Here is an 18,511-nt window from a genome sequence, read left to right on the forward strand (position 1 = left end):
TCATTGACGGGATTTCTCATATTATTGAAGCCCCGCTAGATCGTATTCGGCAGCGGAGTGACTCGACTCCCTTTTCCCGAGCCACTTCGGGTTCAACGTGATAGAGAATGGGTATAAGTCGAACTGATAACTCTGATCAAAGATGCGAAGGCGACGCAGAAGACGTATTCAAGTCACCCTGAGCTTCCATTTCCCCAGCGTTCTCACAATGATGTTTCGGTCCACCTCCGAATTCGTCCAGGTGCAGCCGGACATGACGCTTCACGTTGACCGCTCGTACCCTGCCATCCCCGTCCGTTTCGAAGCGACGGACGCCGATAAAAAGATCACTCTTATTTTAATTCACTTTTGGGGAGGCTCATCCGGCAGGTGGGACGTCCTATGTGAGCTCATTGCGCGCCAATTCCCAATTCTGTCCCTGGATTTCCGCGACTGGGGTCGATCCGCGGGACCAGACGATAGGGGCGCGTTCTCCATTGCCCATCTCGCCGATGACGTCGAGGCCATTATAAATCACTGTAAGATTGAACGTTGCATCATCGTCGGCCACTCCATGGGAGCCAAGGTCGCCTCAGCAGTGGCAGGCCGGCGTACCGTCTCTGGTCTGCTCGGTGTGGCGTTCGTTGCCCCGGCGCCGCCTACACCACTTGCTCTTCCGGAGGCCATGCGAGAGCAGCAAATTCATGCGTACGATACGGCGCAGAGCGCAGAGTTTGTCGTACGCAACGTTCTCTCTGCCGGCGGTCTGTCCAACGCCACTGTCAAGGCCGTCGTGGCGGATGCCTTACAGGGCAGTGAGATGGCCAAGGCGGGCTGGCTGGACTACACCATGGCGGAGGACGTCGTCAGCCTTGCCAGAGACATCAGTGTGCCCGTTGCGGTATATGCAGGTTGGAAGGATGTGGTCGAGCCATTGGCACGTGTTAAGCAGGACGTCTGCGGGCATACTAGGGGGGCTATCTTAACGGTCCTCGAGGACTCCGGCCATCCCATGCCCCTGGAATGCCCGGAAGAGCTCGGAAGGCACATTCTCAACTTTTCGAGGAGTGTGACATGAGTGTTGGACCATGTCGCCCAGTTACAACTGGACCTGTGGGATCTAGTACATGCAGTATACGAGTGTGCAACTCCCACTTGTCTCATTGCTTTCCTGGAATCTGAAAGTCGAGAGCATATCAACAGGAAAGAGACTTTTAGTGAAGGTCTTGGTGAGCACATGCATTACGCTCGAAGTCGGTGGGGAGACAAAGGCGTCGAGGCAGTTGATGTACGTCCGACGCTGCTTTGCCTAATCATTCTGATGACCGAGACGCCTCTTAATGCAGCACAATCTCGCGCTGTGTTAACTATGCGCTCCGGTTTCTGCGTCCGAGCTCCTCGTTTGCCGCCAGCTAGAGATTACCCCAGCCAGGCTTCCACGAGTCTCCGTCCGCCTTCTGGCGCGCAATACCGCCCTTGGTGGCACGAGCATGGCCAAATGTAATAGAAACTCTTCATTTTTAGAGAAATGGTTTATGATTTTCTGTAAGAATTTCGATCAGAGCCTATCAGCATCAGCCTCCCCGTCGGCCGTTTCTTATGGCAGAAACACTACCGTTATCTTGACAGGTGACTGATTGCTGGCTGCCGGCATGGCAAATGATGACTTCGTCCCAATTGCTCAGACATGTCGACCGTGGAAGATCTGTGTCGATATTGCTAGCGCATTGTCCCCCATTCTGCGTGGTCTCTGTACCATTAACAAAGCCCTAGCTATCAATTTGGTACGAAGGGGCTCCGTGTCCGATATTTACCTGACCAGACCCGAATCCAGCTCCGGTAGTGAAGATGAAATTTGAGCAACTGTTGGTTGGACTTGAGCTGAAAGCTCTATCAAGGTCTGTTATTACCCAATTTGGAAGTATTGTACATGTAGGTAGGAACCAGCGCCGACTTGCCGTTTGTATAGCGTTTTGCCTTTGACCAACACATAGATAATCCCATCTAGAGAAGCTTTACATGTGCTTCAAGTTGTATCTTCCGGCTGGTGGTCTTCTCGGTTTCCCCTACCAGATCCTCCAACTCCTTTGCCTCCATTTCGCCCACTTTCGTAGGTGTGATGTCTAGAATGCGTTGAATACGACAATTCTCGACGGCAAGATTAATGAAATTGTCCGTGAAGATGCGATGGCACGTCTACTAACGGCCATTCTGTTCTTCACTTTCAATTGTTTGCGTATGTAGGCTGGCTGAGATCCGAACTTGAATGCACCAGTCCACTACCTTTGTCGTGCCGAACTTATCATGCTCTATGCTCTGTGTATTGTTGATGGCTTCTTAGATCAATGTCTTGTCAATGGCTTCCGATGACTTTGTTTTATTTCTGTTGGGGTCGTTCTCTTCCAAAATAGCCCATAGCCTGGCAGCAAGCCGTGCTTTTGACCTGTCGTTGAATGATTGACGCAGGGAGACGTCCAGTGGAAGAGACACGCCTTCAGAATAAGGGCAAAGGAGCTCATTCAGTTTCATTCTAAGGGCTTCCTACGTCTCTACGAGAAATGGATCCGCGTATTCTTTAAGAATATTTTCCGTGGTCTCGTTCTCCTCAACCTTTCTGATGATATGTTCAAGGTTGGCCTCGACAAATCGCTTTGTGACTTGGATGATGTGCTCGATCTGAGATTCGGTAATGATTTTCCATGGCGAGGCTTACTTTCTCAAGAGCTGGGCTATGAGATCATACTAGGACTGTGAGATCATACTTTGTCAGCCCTGGAAACTCTTGTCAGAGCGAAGATGCTCATACACGATTTTGCTGAGCTTCGTCCGAAGGTTGGAAACGCCAACTAGATTTTCCAGAACAGATTTCCAAATACCCATTTCGAAGAAGGTACGCTCAAAATCATCGCGCTTTGAGCTCGCTTCGCTCGGCCACAGATTTCGGAGGACATGCCCCCCAACTTCAACTTACTGGCAGGCTCCTCGTTCCTGGCAAGACGCACGACTCCGGCTTCCGCCTTGTAACCTGCATCAAGCTTGTCCGGCTTCGTGGTGATCTTTGATATCCACTCACACGATACGTCAACCTTGTTTACCCGTTGAAGGATATGCGTTGGTTGGTGACTTCTCCAGCGACGATGATCACGAGAATGATGCTGTTCCGTTGTTGGATGTAGCTGTCCACCAGCTCATCTACCATCTTCTTGTCATCCGAGTTTTGCAGTTCTGTCGTATTAGAAAAGATGCCGGGAAAGTCAATAATCGTGAGAGGATACATCTCGGGACCTTCGAGCTCAAGGCACAGAACGTTGTTGGAGAAGCCGCGTCCGGGGAGAAGGAGCCCCATTTGTTCTTTCGCCTGTTGAATGATTTCTCGCAAGGCACCTTCGCTGAAATCCGTTCTATCGAGCGTGACTGTAGACTTCAAAATGCTGGCGATTCTGACTCTGGCCTGTATGCGCTGCTCCTCGGCACGACAGAAGACCAGTTCGGTGGCGAAACGAGTACAAGCCAAATCTTCAACGTGGAACCGAATTCGAGATATGGCTTCGCGTACAGACGACTTCCTGGCAGACGTTTCGCCGACAACGATAGACTGAGGGCGGCCTATAATCTTTCCGACGCAACAGGTGTTTTGTTCAATCACTTCTCAAGTCGTGGAGAGCATTGGTTTTGTTACCATTGAGCTAGTTGACGGCAAAGGGGTCGGTAACATCCATGGTAACTAGAAGAATGAATTGAATTGAATAATAGCACGCTTAGGGTTTTCTTTATTTAGAGAATGAAGAGATTGCTCTGGTGTTTCAAAATATCGTGTACCAGATGATCAATGTTCTCCGTGGCCAGTGTGCCCTGGGCTTTTGTTCTTTGAGCCCCTGGGCCCTTCTGCGCGGGCCTGGCCAGCAAGCACGAATTGCTTCCCGCTATCATCATGAACCTTTTCGCAACCCATTAGTGGGCGGTTCTGTGTCGCCTGTCCACGTTGCATCTACAGTTACTAGGGGTCGGATCCGCCAATGATACATCAGCATGCGTTGCGTTGTTGGTTCAACGTGCATGCGCACGCCCACGGCGCAGCGCAGTCCACCCTGTTTCAGTACAAAGTCCTCCATCTCAGAAGAAGCTCTAGAGGCCTGCGGAATTGCACTGTCGAAAATATGAATAACGCCTTCCCCGGAATGTGTGACAGGTGTGCGTCATGGTCTCATAGAGCTCAAAGTGATTCTCGTTGTATTGCAGGAGGCTGTGATTCGGGTCATAGTACATGAGGCTGTGCTTCTGCTGCATGCAGGCCAAAAGTAGCAACAAATACGACTTATCATATCTTTATAGCGAGTCGATGGTTTATTAAGGACAGGGAGTCCCCCCCCTCAAGGAGTTTGGTCCGGATCCTTAATCCTAAACGCCAACTTCGACAGCTAAAATCACTGCCCTCATCCTCTCAAGATGTCACGTCCTGACGAGCGAAACGTATCGAGAGAGATACTACAAGAAAATCACATCTTTTTCTGTATAGACGACCAGACAAAACTTCCACCACATGTTGAATCGCTGCGAGCGACCCTTTCTGACGCACGTTGGGCCGCTGGGGGAACGTCGTCCTTTTTGAAGGGCTACGGCCACGATCCTCCAGAGCGCCTTCAACCGACAGGCGGCTTTTATACCAGTGGGGGAAATTGGTACGAACGCCAAGAAGAGTTTGATACGCTGGATTTTGAAAGACACATGACGATCTCTCATGCAGCCGTAAAGGTCCGCCGCGACCAAGAATGGGCGGCATTCTATAATGAATACTTTTTCACTCCTCTATCTGCAGAAACAGAGATTGCTTATGAAGATTTACGGCGGTATGTTTATTAATCTAGGAGGGAGCCACTTTGAAGGGACTTGCTTACTCAAATACTTAGTGCTTCGAAAGCAAAGTACTATTACGAGCAATTTAACTAGTAAGTATAACATGATTAGCAGACAGCGAAACCGTCACTGTGTGGCTTACCTCTCATTAAAGCGCTAAGGAACGACCATGGACGCTGTTCACAGATGACTTTCGCCAGGAGCATAACCAAAGTGGCCTACCTCAGCCAAAACCTGATCTCGTTGCTTACTTCCCGACATACCACTTTGATAGAAGCAGCGAGCACGTTGGGAATGAATTGGGAAGAAGCTGGAGCTGGTGTTCATTCAATGATTTTGCCAAGAGCTTCTTCTCACGCCAAGTTCTGCAGAATCTGGTTGCGCATGGCCTGCGTCCCAGCGTCACGGATGACACGCCAATGTGGCAGAGCGGGCCTAAGGAATATACATGTTACCCCTGGCTCATCGTCGAGCACAAGAAGTCGAGCGAGTCTGAGACTGAGTGTTGCTGTCGAGCAGCAAATTCGGCAGCAGCTTGCCTTCTGCTGTCTCGCATCCTTGTGAAGCATGCGAACAATAGGCTTGTTCTTCCTGTGGTAACAATGACCACCGCGGGCAAGCATGTTCGCATCTGGATCGCCTACTTCGAAACGACCTCTGAACAATATGTAAGAGTTTTCTAATATCTATAATGACCAAATGTACTGATCATTAACTTTTGAAAGCGCATGGTATGTATATGGAGAGGCAACATGTTGCACTCTCGAGACACAAAGGCGCTAGAAAGCATTCTAGAGAACCTGCATACATGGGCGACGCGCACCTTGCGCCCATGTATTTCACATTATATCGATCAGTGGAAGCAAGTCATCCTTGAAGGGCAACGAAAAAGCGATAACCAACCTTCTTCTCATGGTCAACGTGAAGAAGCTACAGAACGCCGGACCATTAGCGACGCCGACCGACTCGCCCAATTATTCAAGAACGAGATCGGAATTATATCCGAGAAGATGGACTCTTTGCTTTCTTTGAGGCATGCGGCCCCTTCCCCATCTCCATCTAGGTCCGCTCACCCCATGTCTCCCATGGCATTAGGGACAGGGAGGACATGGATGTTTGAGCATCTACACCTACAGAGCCAGCCACTCAACAGGATGAAACATGCGTCAGACAACTTTCAAGACCTGCAAAACAAGCAATCAAGTCTTCAGCAGCTGGTCTCAGAGGATTCGACCACTCCAACCAGCGTCGCTGAGCACATGCAGAGTCCGTCGTATGCCAAGTTGGACTTGCGAGGAAACGAACAGAGAAACTGTCTTGTTCCTGACTCAGCTACTGGAATTTCAACCTTAAACCATTCCATTCACACTACACGGAGCCCTGGCACGCATGACTGGTTGAAACCAAATGGAAAGGAGACTAAGCCACCTAGCTCGCCTCAACAGATCTCGTCGAGCATCTTCCAGGAAGGTAAATATGTCAAATATAAGAACGGGACACGTATCAGGATAAAGCTGCCGAATCCTGGGACATTCAGTTTCCCCCGGTGTCAGGGCCCGGATGACAACCCCAAGACGAGAGATTCTACCTTCAGTATCGGTCACAGGCCAGCAGAAATTCCGTCAATTTCTAAGGAAGCGACAGCTACGCCATTTGAGTCCCATCCGACTCTCGCTCAACTGTTCCCTGAGGCATCGTTCCATGAGAAGCTGGAGAGTCCTCAGACGACCGCTGCATCCAAGTTTGGCAATTCCAGGTATCTGCCACTAAGTTCAAGGAGGCTAGCAAATTTTCGAGCGTCTCGTGATGGAGATAAAGAACCTTACATCTTTGGCAGCGGCGTCGATGATAGTAAACATGATTTTTTCGGCGTCTCCTGTGGGCAAACGTCTACGGGTACAGATCAAAGCCAAAGGTGTATCTGTCAACCCCAGCTACAGAATGTCTCGCTGGATGAAGAGAATGATAGAGGAACGAACAAGAAGCACGGCGATCTGACCCTGAAGGAGATTGATGCCATTTTGGAGGAGATGGATCACAACGCTAGGCTTGAAGTCTACGCAAATGAACATAGTACATAAGTCATGCTTTACAGTGTCATTTCCTATTTCGAATCAAGAGCCTAGATCAATGTTGCATCTAGCATATGTTTGAAGAAGCACAGATCTGGCCTTCAAATTCGTGAGTGCTCCTCGAGATTCTTTTCCTCAACAGGATGTCCCTTTGTCTATGTAGCTTATCGATAGCCTTCTTCTTGATCTCGGCATTGACCAGGATACCCGACTTGCCAGTGAAAGGTCCTAAGGTAGCACCCAAGGAGAGGCGAGTTCCTGTGAAGTAGCACTCTGCAGGGTAGCAGTCGCCGTCAGCCATATTAAAGGAGCGTCCGTAGCTAGTAGTGCCGGCGGAAATCTTATTAGACGGAAGACCAGCCTTGGTGATGATGAACAAGGCATCATGCATCTCGATGACGTTACCTGGCTGCGCAAGCAGCGTCCATTCTCACAGCCTGACTGAGAGTTCGAGTTGCCAGAATCCCACTGACCGTGGAGATCGTACGTCATGAAGACAATGAAGTCGACAACCGCTGCAATGCGGCCAATGGCTACTTCTCGAGGGACCAGAAGGAAGAGGGCGCTGCGATGGGTACCTCCCTGTCTGGCAGCAAAATTTTGAAGACGACAAGGAACTTGGGGTAGTTGACGGCTTTCGTCTTCGGCTCCAAGGGGCATGCACCCATTCGTTCCCTCCTTGACTGTACCGGGCGCGCCCGTGCTGGTATCCGTGCAGCACTCTTCTGTGATACCGCAGGAGTCCCAAGCTGAAGTCAGGAAGATCTCCTGAAGTGCAACAGACATGTTGCCCACGTTGCAGGGTTGAACACAGATCGTCGTCGTAGTCATTGTACTTGGTGAAGTCGTCGCCGGAAATACCGCACCGGGGAGCCAGCTCAGGGCAGCCGTTTCCCTGGTCAACTTCGATCGTCTCGCACTCGGCGCGTGCCGCAAGTCTCCTAGGCTCGGATCGCTTGAAGGAGGTGCCCGAGGTTGCGTTCCTCACGGGCTCTCCAAGCAGCGGCGTCACCATATAGGCTTTGCCAGGAATCGCCTCGGCATCTGGGATATCCAGGCAGGAAGCGTTGTACCATGTCTTGATGGCGTCCCTCACGGGGGCGAATGTGCGGTTAGTAGTGGCCATCACGCCAAAGGCATGAGTCCCATCCTTATCGGGGCTACACCATTGGAGGGCAATGCTCGATGCCATCATCTCAGAGGACAACGAAGATTCGAAGGCAGCGAGGACGGCTGAGCCACTGCATTCCCTCTGGAGTCCAGAGCCAAGTTAGAAACCCAAAGAAGTCTGGCCTGACTGAGCAAAGAGAATGCCGGTTTCGTTAGCAGGGCCAAAGCCACTCTCAAGATAATGACGCATCTACTTCGAAAGGGACCGAATGCCCGCTGCATCCAACGCAGACACACTCTTGTCGAGCTGGCCAACCTTGTACTCGACGTCGATGGACTCGGCCTGCGCTGCGTTCAAAGTCGAGTTCTGTAGACCGGTCCAGTCAGGGCCATAGGAGGTGCATGCAAACATTCGATGAGGTGCGTCGGGGTCATCAACATTGTCGAGAAGGGAAAAGTCATATAAGATAGTGTCGGGGCAGTCACTGAGCTGGTTATACCCTGGGTAGACGGGCCAGTTGGCCGAGTCCGCGCCAGCATCGATACAGCGCGTCGGGCAGACGTCGCTTGCCGGGCGATACCCTGGACTAGCCGCATGTCGAAAGTGCGAGGCATGCGCTGGCTGAATGCTGGAGGCAGCGAGCAAGAGACCAGCGATTTTCAGCATCGCTATGCGAATGGAGGAGCCCATCGAGGCTTTATGGCACGAATATGACTGGACTCTTTGGGCTGAGCAAAAGGAGGGCGGGAAAAGGGGTAAGGAACGGACATGTGAATGATTGCCTGGCCTGATGAGCGTTAGCAAAACTAGAGTAGGTGGATCTTCTGTTCATGATCGCCGTTTCTGGGGCATGCCTGGACTCTTGGTACCATCGGGCAGCCCTATGTGTAGGCAGGGGAACCTTCTTGGTTTCGCGCAGATCCCAGGGTCTTTAAAGTGGATGACCACAGACTTGACCGTAACTTGGCCCACCGAGTCCCGCCTCGATGATTGCAGCGGTACTTGCGACCTTGCCAAGATACCTATGCGTGGTGTACCCAGAGTTTACGCCGTATGCTGCTTACTATGGAGCACACGAAATTACCAGTCCTTGAGCACACGGCCCACGCCGTACGCCACTGGAAAGCGTCTTTCGAGCAATTATCTTGTTGTCAGCGAGACAACGCCCATCTAGAAGGTCGAAAGGGATCTTCCAATCTAGCCGAACTATGCTGAAAAAAAAAACTCCGAGATTTGGCAAAAGCTTGTGTGGGGGAGGTAGATATACAGGTCTTGAGTCTTGAATCGGTATCACGGTCAATGGGCATGGCGAGCATCTACTGGGGATATCGAATGTATATATTGATGATATGGGCGAGCAAGGGGTCGTCGAAAATTTTGTGACCATACCGTCTGGAGTGGTAGTTCACGCCAAAAACAAATTCCCATTCCGCCCACAAAGGAGGCAACGCATGCTGTCCAAACAGCAGGGAAGCTCCCGCGCCTGGCTGCGCCGCCGTCTTCTTCCTCGTCCTCGGGGCACTCGAGCCCGTCCATTCTGCCGCAATACGCTTCTGTAGCCGAGGAGAAGATGCTCTCCATAGTATCGGACTTGACTTGCGCTTCGCACGGGCGTGCTTCGGGCGTTGAAGAGGAAAACCAAGCACAGTACACGTCAGTGCCACTGCGACTCGTGGCAACCTCGGTAATATTCCACGTAAGGCACTCGGAGTCTGAACATGAGCCCTCTGTAAAGTCATGAGGATCCCGTGTCCCTTCCTTTGTCGTGAAACATACGCCGCCCGTCGTGCCATTAGGGGTATGCTCCACCGGGCGATCCTCCTCTTGTGCACAGCTACCCCAACAGACGCTCCACGAGCCACTCCGGTAAGCCTCGGTATCGGAAACCCCTCCAAAGGCATAGTGGGCAACGAAGGTCTCGTCGTCCGGAGTATCGGGCAGCCCCTCCCCTATCGTATACATAGGTTGCTTACCGGCGACGTCCCAGGAACTTGTGCTCTCATTCCACCTGAACAAAGATGAGGTAGTCCCAGGCACCAGTGACCGAGCGACGGCCGGGATTTGGAAAGCAAAGACACAAGGCAAGACCAAAGAGGGCGCATATGTCTCGTTGCGGAGGACGACGGGGGCAAGCTCTGCGATGCCCGTGTCGAAGTTGGTGACGGCCCCCACGGTCTCCTGCGCGAACGCCAAAAGAGAAGTCCAGCTGATAAGTTGCAGCCAGCAATGGATAGCAGTCGTGTTGCTGAAGGGTAAGGTAGTTGCCAAATCAGGGGGGAAATGTGAAGAGAGAAGGGATAAGAGAGTGTGAAGTTGTGAACGGGGAAACTTCAAACAACACAGGACCAATAGCAGCATGTACGTACTACGTACTTAGTCAAAGGAGGTCCCCACAGGGAGTTCAACCTGAGGCTCTATGCACTGTGGATTTTGAGGACAAGCCACTAGGGCCCACCACTGCAGCTGGCCAAGCCGCCAAGGCACTACGAACTAGTAGTGCCGCGCCCCACCTCCTCTATGGTGGTGCAGCACAATCAATCCTTTTGTAATATAATGTTCCCAATCACATTAACAAAGGTAGCCAAGCTTCCGCTCGAGCGAGAGTTATTTTTGTCTCGAGCCTCATATCATTAAGCAAGTCTGGCTCAAAAAGGGCCTGGTGTCGCGGAGGCGGGGGCCCGGCGCCGGGGAGTCCCAAGTCGGGCGGCGCGGGGCGGTGCGGCGGCGTGCCAATTCGGGAGGTGGGTACGCTAGCGCGGGATCCTAGCAGGGCTGCAGGGGTGCAACGCGTCGGGTCGAATGTCCGGGGCTTTTGAACTTTTAAAGTTTTAGGTTTTGGAGGGGGGAGAGGGCTGGGGTACGGTGGGACGGATATATCGCATTACATAGATGATAGATCAACAACTGCCAACTTGCGGTGTGCAATTGGTGGTTGACACAGTTGGCAGTTGCTGATCTAATTAAACTACCATAATGTACAGGTGTTTCCCCGGCCACAGGGGCACTATGTTATTCAGGGGCGGAACCGACATGGCCATATGAGGGTACTAATAGGATCGGCAGAATTTGCAAAGGGTCTTCCGGTTTGTCGCCGCCGGCTTCGATGAGAAAGACAGAGTGTCTGCTCACGGTCAAGGTTGCTCTGGTACGTCCTGTCAGTCACATGCTCATGAGGCGCATCAATACGGGTGGAAGAACATACGCAAGGGAGCCACCGCCCGGGCCCAAGCCCACGATGACATGGTCGTACTCGTCTTTGGACTGCGAGCTCACCGCGGTGAGGGAGTTGGCGGCCAAGATCGCCCCGAGGAGCTTTGCAACGACAGCCATGGTGAAGGGGTTTTTTTTTTTTTTTTTTGGTCCGCGATTCTAGGTTGGTGTGAGTTGTGAACTTGTTTGAGATTCTAACTTCAAATCTCCAGAGAGCGAACATGGAGCCTACTTTATGCAATTACTCCCTCGAAGCACAGCCTCTGCTTTGCTGACGACGTCGAAATCTGAACATAATGACGTGTCCGGCAAAAGGGACTTGCTAGGGACTCCAATTTCCACCATGTTCACGATACGCCGTTTTGAGCGGGAAAAAAGCTGCGTCAACGCGAGGGGCGCAGCCGGCCTCAGTATCTGAAGCGCGCGGGGGATGAGGAGGTCTCTTGTCGTCTCTTTCGCTCAAAGTACTATGCCTCATTCGAATACATCTATAATAAACTCAATGGCCTCACCGTCGAGCCCCAGAGTCCGAGACTCCAAGACAGCCACTCGAGCAGGCGACCACAATACGCAGACATAGCGACATGGTGGTAAAGTCGAATGACGCTAGGAGACGGAAGGGTCCCTAATTCCTTTTTGATTGAGGCTCAGACATTGAGGGAAGTATCTAGAACAGAAAGTTCAGGTACTGAAGTACTAATCATTTACGCTGATAAGAATAGTCTCTTTGAGCTACTCTAGAGTAATAATCAGCTTTTGTGTAAGCTAGTCAATCGCAGTATAGGAACAACATAACTATATAAAGATATTCGAGTTGGGCGTGAACTAACTCGAGGGAAGACGGGCAACCAGCCCAGAATGGTCTGTCAAATTGTAGCACTTCGTATTGCACTCTGACTCGGATCAAGAGGGCGGGTGACTCGTGGCGGCGCCCTCCGGCAGCCGAAGATGCTGTACGTTGTCTACATTAGCATTGAACATAACGTATAATCGGGCAGATGGAAGAAGCTGCACCGCACATGAAGAAGGCCAGAAGGAAGAGCCCAAAGATTCCTGAGCCCACGCCCGCGCCGATTCGCTGCGCGGTCTCGAGGTCTGCTCGCGTCAGACATGGCTGTGTCGCAGAGCAAGAAGGGGAATCCTGCCCATCTCGGATTTGAAATTTCCGTTGCCTGGACTGTTGTCATCGTCGTCGTCTATATCGGGCAGTGTCGGCCTTGGTATTTCCAATGTTATATCCGTCGTGCGTCCCTGTCGCGCTCGTGTCGCCGCTGGTCTCGGGGAACTCGACCGTCACGGTGGTACGAGACGTGGCGCACCCATACCCGATGGCGACGGCATCGGGCCATTCGTAGGTGACACATGCAGAGCTGATGCCCGCGCTATGAAAAGGTTTGTTATCATTGCCATCATTATATTCAGGCGCTGTCGCTGATCGCAACGTGACCGCCGACGGTGCGGTGCCTTACCATGCCAGGGCGCCAGACCCTGCCGTCTCCATGTTACCCTCCACGCATGTCGTGGGAATGGCGCAGCCGTCTTGGTCACAGCATCCAGAGAAGTAGAAATCGAAGCCATCGACAAGGAGAAAGCCACAGCGTTCAGGGCAAACGACAGGCGAGTCCAGACCTCCTATCTCGGGTCAGTCCGCGCGGTCGTAGTAAATTGATTTGGTGTAAATGGTGATACATGCCAACAATCAATCCACAGGTTGCTTGGGGCTGAGTTTCCTCGGGGTTTGTGGAAGTAGCTGGTGGTGGCCAGCTGGACATTGCGGCGCGCGATGAGCCGTGACCTACACGTAACACGCGCCTTGATTTGGACTAAGCGTAGGAATGAATCCTAGGTTCTTGTAAGAACCTAACTGGGCTAGTTAACATGTAATGAACGTGCATTCATATTGTCAAGTGGTGAAGCGCGAGGCCGGGCTCATATACATATAGTCGAGGCGCTGACATGAATGGCCCCCTCAGAGTCACCCCTGGTGACTGGTCACTTAACACCAGACTGATGCTGTGCGGCTGTGCGGCTGTGCGTTGTGGCTTCGTGGGCCGTATGCACTGCGGCTGACTAGTATACTTCTCTAGCTGTCTATTCGAGCGTCCGGGATTGTGTTGGTGTTTAGCTGCATCATGTCGCGTCTCAGCTGCCTTCATGTTGCGCCCGGTCTTGGCAGTTGCAAAGACTGGACACAGGCCGACGCTCCGCGGTGTCCGGTCGCCAGTCAAATACGCGCGATCATCCTTCATCTGGCGGCTCAAATGGCTTGGTTCCTTGCTCAATGCATGTGTTGTTTGATCGCCTGCGCAGTCGTTTGCGAATCCAGCACATAACCTCCATGTCGCAACAGCGAGATGGCGGATTGCTCCAGGCTCTCAAGCATGGGCGATTTCAGTCGCTACGTCGACGGTATCACGCGAGAAACCGGGTGGGAGAGGGAAAGGCTGTGGCCTTGCAGGGTTGAGATTTGCAGTGCTATATACGGCACTGGGAACCCCGATATTTCGGGAATAGGGGTATGATGCAAAATTTCTTGAGTGCTCCCATGTACATGTATGTTTTTTTCATGCTGTTTTCGAGTCGCTGATGTTCAAGTCCATAGGTCGCCATCGGATATGTCCTCATGGCAGGGCTGAGCCTCTCGCTGTCGGCGCTCACAGTCCTCCTAGTCAGGAGACACAGGACGCATCCAAAACGGCTCTCCGTAGTGACGGCTGGGCTGCAGTCCTTCTTTGACGCGGCAGCCTACTTCGCCATTGCGGCGCAGCTCGCCACCATTATCTTCCTCTCTATGAAGGACTTTGGCATTAGCACATCCAACTTTGAGACCATCGAGGCACAGATTGCCCAGATTGTGTCGGTCGTCTGCATGTTGCCCCTGTTGTACCCTATTGTCCTGCTCGACGCTACCGACGAGCCTGCCAAGCACAACATGCGCGTATTCTTGCTCAACGTGGCCGCCTCCTTGTCGTTTTACACTTTTGTCTCGCGTTGCATCCACTGGTTCAGTAACACACCCATGCGGACCAGCGACGGCGACGTGATTGATATGGACGACTGGGGCGAAGTGGAAGGTATTTGCTTCAGCGACGGTCTCCTGGGTCTGGAAAAGAACCGTGTCTATGGGTCGATCGGAGCCTTGGGGATATCTTCTATGATCCTCGTCTATATCTTTACATTTTGGCAAAATCTTGGTCTCCTTGGCTTCCGCCACCTCGCGGGGCGCAGCCGGTGGCAGGACTTGATCTTCCAGCACTACGTCTGGAGGGAATGCCTCAGCAGGCACCCATACTACGCAACGGTCTTCCTTCTAGTCCCGGTCGGGCTCTCCTTGCCCCTTCTCTGGGCAGTCTTTTACCTACGGCACCTTCAGCGCGAACTGTCACACGTACTATCTATGGAGTACGAGGGGGACAGCTGGGGATTCGGCCAGATTGTCTCCATTGTCATTTTTGCGCCTGTGCCCATCAGCATGGCGTACCATGCTAGGTTTGGCTAAAGGCAGCAGGTGCTTCATTGCCTTTTTGTTCATGGTGACCGTCAGCCAGGGCACATACGGTCGTCGGACACATCCCCGTCTTGTTGTTGTCTAGTTGTAGCTTGGATAATGGATGGACCAGGGCGAAATTAAAATTATCAGTCAGTGGCAAGCCTGACAATTTCTTATGCTTAAATTACGTTTATACGAATTCGAGTAGCCTTTGATCGCACAAAAACGGAAAACTATGGAATATATGTAGAATATTTCGATCGCTTTACGAACCCTCGTATAAAGTTTTACTAAAACAGCGTCAAACTGGCAGACTCCTCCTTCAAGTAAGCCGCCACTGGACTGTGCTCTCGGGGGAAGCCAACTTGAAAGACGACGAGTCCGCAGGCTCCGTCTTCGCAGCAGTGTAGCGTTTCCGAGGATTGGCAATCAATGACCTTGACGACGCCTGACGATGTGCCGACGATAGCATGTCGTCCTTGGACTTGCATGGAGGTGACCGCGCCACCATCTCGATCCGTCCTGGACAGTTCACGCGGGCTGTCATCTACATGTACTGGATGGTTATACAAGGCCCATGGTTTGACGGATCCGTCTGCCTCGCCGGAGATAAGAGCATATCTCTCTAGGCGGATACGGGATACGGGATACGGGATACGTAACTGGCGTTAGATCCATGGCCTTTGAATGTAGCTCTGCACGTTCTATGAAATCCATGGACTTAAAACATGCGCAAACCAAGTGACTTCAGGTGCATTTAGGTGACCTACCCAGTTTCTGGGTCCCAAACTCGAAGATCGCCAACTGTGCCGCTCGTGGCAACCTTCTTGCCATCATATGCCAGCCCATGAAGTCGGCCTTGATAACCGTGAAGAACGTGCAGGCACTCTTCTGTCAGGGCACTCCAGATTCTTACGTCAATATTGTAGCTGGCGGACACGATCGTGTCGCCACGGGGTTAAATGTTCCGCACATCGCCGGTATGGCCACGGAGGGGAGCTTTTGGCTGGAGTTGTCCGGGTTCGAGGGTCCAGATTCAGATTGGACCATCTCGTGAGTCAGAGAAAATGGTGCTACGGTCAAGGAAGGTGAGACACCGAACAAGTGACTCATGAGCTCGGATCGTGTGCGAGGCTGCCCTGATGTTGCTTGTCAGTCGTTGTCCGTGGTTGATGCTCGCTGGCCTCAACTTACCGAGTACTCCTGTTAAGAACATGTATTTTACTGTGTGAAGTGCCAAAAATGACCGTCTTACCCCGGAAAGCAAGGCTCCATACGCTGTGCACCTCTGCCAGCACCTCGACAGATTCCAACGCCAGATCAAATTTGTAGACGCACCATTTCGCAGAGGCGATGAGCAGAAAGTCATCACCGATATGCAATGACGTGATGATGGTGTTTTCTTCACACAACACCTTTTTGAGGGGTTTTTCTCTGAGTAGAATCCTGTTTACAGGATCCATGATGTTGAACTTTGCGTTGTGACTCGTTCGATGTGAACATCGAGGAAGCTTAGAGATGGAGAAGGGAAACGTGATAATGTCTGTGACTGGGAGTCTGAGGCTTGTGGAATCACGTTGACAGCATGAAGAATAGGCTGAATAGGATGAATAAACGTGATGGACAATGTGCAGTGCTTATATGCATCAATCAGGCAGAAGTTTCTTGGACGTCTGTCTGCTTGCAACCTCCTGCGCTTCAATACAGTTGTATGAATTCTACCAGCCTGTTATTAGAGTTCATCATATCCTCTCAACGCCGTTGGTACAAGAAATTACATCCGCTCACATATCATCATAAATCTGTCCTTGCCGAAGGGGGGGCGCCGTTTCTGCGGGATTGTCCTCCTTCTTGATCACGGTTTACGATGACTTGGGTAGTTTTCACCACGCCTTTCGACTCCAACCCGTCGGGAAGGATATGCGTCTCACTGTTGGCATCGCTGCCGCCTCCTCCCCCCCTGATGGTGGTTGTGTGATACTGTCCGTCGTCGTACTTGGCGAGCTCGAAGGCGTGGTCGCCGTCCTCGCGGACGTAGCCCGCGGGGTTGGGCCTTTGCCTGCTCCTGCTGCTGGCGTAGACGGGCGCCGTGGAGACGGCGGACGAGGACTGGATTCCGAGTGTTTTCGCGACAAGTGGTTTGATCATCGGGGCGCACGCGGTGAGGATGCCGACGTTGAGTTGGAGACTGTATCAGTCAGGAGTTAGCACACAATGAAAAGGGCCACCAGAAGCGGAAGACAACGCTTACAGTCCATAGAATTGGACCCTGTTGTTGAACGTCTTGTCTGGGTCGTCACGACCTGTAAGCTGGTAGAACATCTTGACCAAGCCGACGGCGACGGTGCTGCCATGGAATCAGTGTGGATCCCCGAACGCACATACGCAGAGAAAAATGGTGAAGTGTGTGAAAGCATCAATGGCAGACATACAGATAACCCAAGCTGAAAATACCGATCAAGTACAGGCGCACTTTGAGCTTGGTCTGAAGAGTCCACAGCATGGGGACTGGCACGCTGGCGAACATGACGTCGGTAAAAACATTGAACGCGGTGTTCATGGTGCCAAAAGTGTTGCGCAGGTCCTCCGAGTAGCATTTTGCCGTCTCCCTCACCTTGGGGTCCCAATGCGCCTCGAGCGAATCGCAGTACGACATGACGGTGGCGATGCCCTCGATCAAGTAGCAAATCACAAAGACTGCGGGCCCCATTATCAGAGACAAGCGCCAAGAAGGAAGAGGGTGAGAGCTCCAGCAGATGGTGGATTCACGTACGGATGAGGCCCCAAACAATCCGTCTATACCATTTGTTGGAGTTGAGACGTAAGAGGGACATGCCGATGGACAGCTTCAGCAAGCAGTTGGCCGTCACTGTCACGCAGATGCCTTGGACGAAAGACATCTTGCCGTACACTTCCATCAAGGAAGGATCTGTGGCCATGACCGCGTCTTTGTGGCGGCCGAGAGCCCCGTTATATCCGGCGTAGATCTGTGCTACCATACCGCCGCAGAAGAGGAAGGCCTGCGATCCCAAGTTGTCGTCAGTCTCTTCTCCCTGATGGCGGGAGGCAAGGGGCGTCAAGGGACGCGGAACATACCCAGGCGAGGATCATCATCGCATCGTCGTAGCCAAACGATTTGATCATGAAGCCGCGCGTGTAGATTCGAAGGATGAAAACAAGCATGGCGATACCGCTGCCGCGTGGAAGGAATACCAAGTTAGTCAAGATGAGATTGCCATCCCACGGCTGGGCTTGGGAACAGAACTTACTGCACGACGCCATTTACGGCCATCATGTCGCCAAAGTTGGATTCCTTGATGTAGTCAGGGTCCATGTCCTCCAGCCGACGCGGCGGCGACGATGGCCCAGAATTCGACATGATGCACAAAGACAAAGAACAAACTCGAAGCGTGAGCAGACGAGGAGGACAAACAACCAGGTAGTTCAGTCAGGCGGCAGTCGCGCACGGTCCTTGGGCAGGATTATATGCACACCGAACTCCTTTTCTTGAGACTACTAATATGAAGGTGCTCGCCTAAATGGTCTGGATCTCATTGCCTGGCACTACATGTAACCCTCTGTCCGCTGTTCTCTGTACATACGTGGCTGGAACCTGTTCCCGTCTTGCCTCCTGGTGCCGATCGTTGTTCTTTGGGGGAAGAGACACGACGTTCAGCATGGCTTTCCGTTCGCGTAGGAACCTGATGGTCAACGTACCCTGAACAGTCATACGGGGGGGGGGGGGGGGGGGGGGGGGGGGGGGGGGGGGGGGGGGGGGGGGGGGGGGGGGGGGGG

At 52.3% G+C, this 18,511-nt stretch overlaps 6 protein-coding genes across 6 annotated transcripts; 2 read left to right on the forward strand and 4 right to left on the reverse strand.

The window, feature by feature from the left end:
- Nucleotides 1-208: 208 nt before the first annotated feature.
- Nucleotides 209-1,057, forward strand: J7T54_001505 (uncharacterized protein; the record flags this gene model as incomplete). Its single annotated transcript, XM_051506390.1, has 1 exon — nucleotides 209-1,057. The coding sequence occupies one exon, from the start codon at nucleotides 209-211 to the stop codon at nucleotides 1,055-1,057; it is 849 nt and encodes a 282-aa protein (XP_051362398.1).
- A 2,013-nt stretch (nucleotides 1,058-3,070) lies between these two features.
- Nucleotides 3,071-3,325, reverse strand: J7T54_001506 (uncharacterized protein; the record flags this gene model as incomplete). Its single annotated transcript, XM_051506391.1, has 1 exon — nucleotides 3,071-3,325. The coding sequence occupies one exon, from the start codon at nucleotides 3,323-3,325 to the stop codon at nucleotides 3,071-3,073; it is 255 nt and encodes an 84-aa protein (XP_051362399.1).
- A 3,647-nt stretch (nucleotides 3,326-6,972) lies between these two features.
- Nucleotides 6,973-8,706, reverse strand: J7T54_001507 (uncharacterized protein; the record flags this gene model as incomplete). The annotated part of the gene is made up of 4 exons (XM_051506392.1): nucleotides 6,973-7,310; nucleotides 7,379-7,487; nucleotides 7,690-8,138; nucleotides 8,313-8,706. 4 exons carry the CDS (start codon nucleotides 8,704-8,706, stop codon nucleotides 6,973-6,975), a joined length of 1,290 nt encoding a protein of 429 aa, XP_051362400.1.
- A 2,319-nt stretch (nucleotides 8,707-11,025) lies between these two features.
- Nucleotides 11,026-11,346, reverse strand: J7T54_001508 (uncharacterized protein; the record flags this gene model as incomplete). The annotated part of the gene is made up of 2 exons (XM_051506393.1): nucleotides 11,026-11,158; nucleotides 11,219-11,346. 2 exons carry the CDS (start codon nucleotides 11,344-11,346, stop codon nucleotides 11,026-11,028), a joined length of 261 nt encoding a protein of 86 aa, XP_051362401.1.
- A 2,261-nt stretch (nucleotides 11,347-13,607) lies between these two features.
- J7T54_001509 (uncharacterized protein) lies at nucleotides 13,608-14,725 on the forward strand (the record flags this gene model as incomplete). The annotated part of the gene is made up of 2 exons (XM_051506394.1): nucleotides 13,608-13,742; nucleotides 13,829-14,725. The coding sequence occupies 2 exons, from the start codon at nucleotides 13,608-13,610 to the stop codon at nucleotides 14,723-14,725; spliced, it is 1,032 nt and encodes a 343-aa protein (XP_051362402.1).
- Nucleotides 14,726-15,825: 1,100 nt separating this feature from the next.
- J7T54_001510 (uncharacterized protein) lies at nucleotides 15,826-18,095 on the reverse strand (the record flags this gene model as incomplete). Its single annotated transcript, XM_051506395.1, has 9 exons — nucleotides 15,826-15,855; nucleotides 15,911-15,919; nucleotides 15,994-16,118; nucleotides 16,648-16,904; nucleotides 16,968-17,063; nucleotides 17,149-17,413; nucleotides 17,490-17,736; nucleotides 17,813-17,909; nucleotides 17,986-18,095. 9 exons carry the CDS (start codon nucleotides 18,093-18,095, stop codon nucleotides 15,826-15,828), a joined length of 1,236 nt encoding a protein of 411 aa, XP_051362403.1.
- Nucleotides 18,096-18,511: the final 416 nt, after the last annotated feature.

Source organism: Emericellopsis cladophorae (genome assembly GCF_022114955.1).
Source record: "Emericellopsis cladophorae strain MUM 19.33 chromosome Unknown NODE_21_length_315015_cov_118_186755, whole genome shotgun sequence".
Taxonomy (NCBI): domain Eukaryota; kingdom Fungi; phylum Ascomycota; class Sordariomycetes; order Hypocreales; family Bionectriaceae; genus Emericellopsis; species Emericellopsis cladophorae.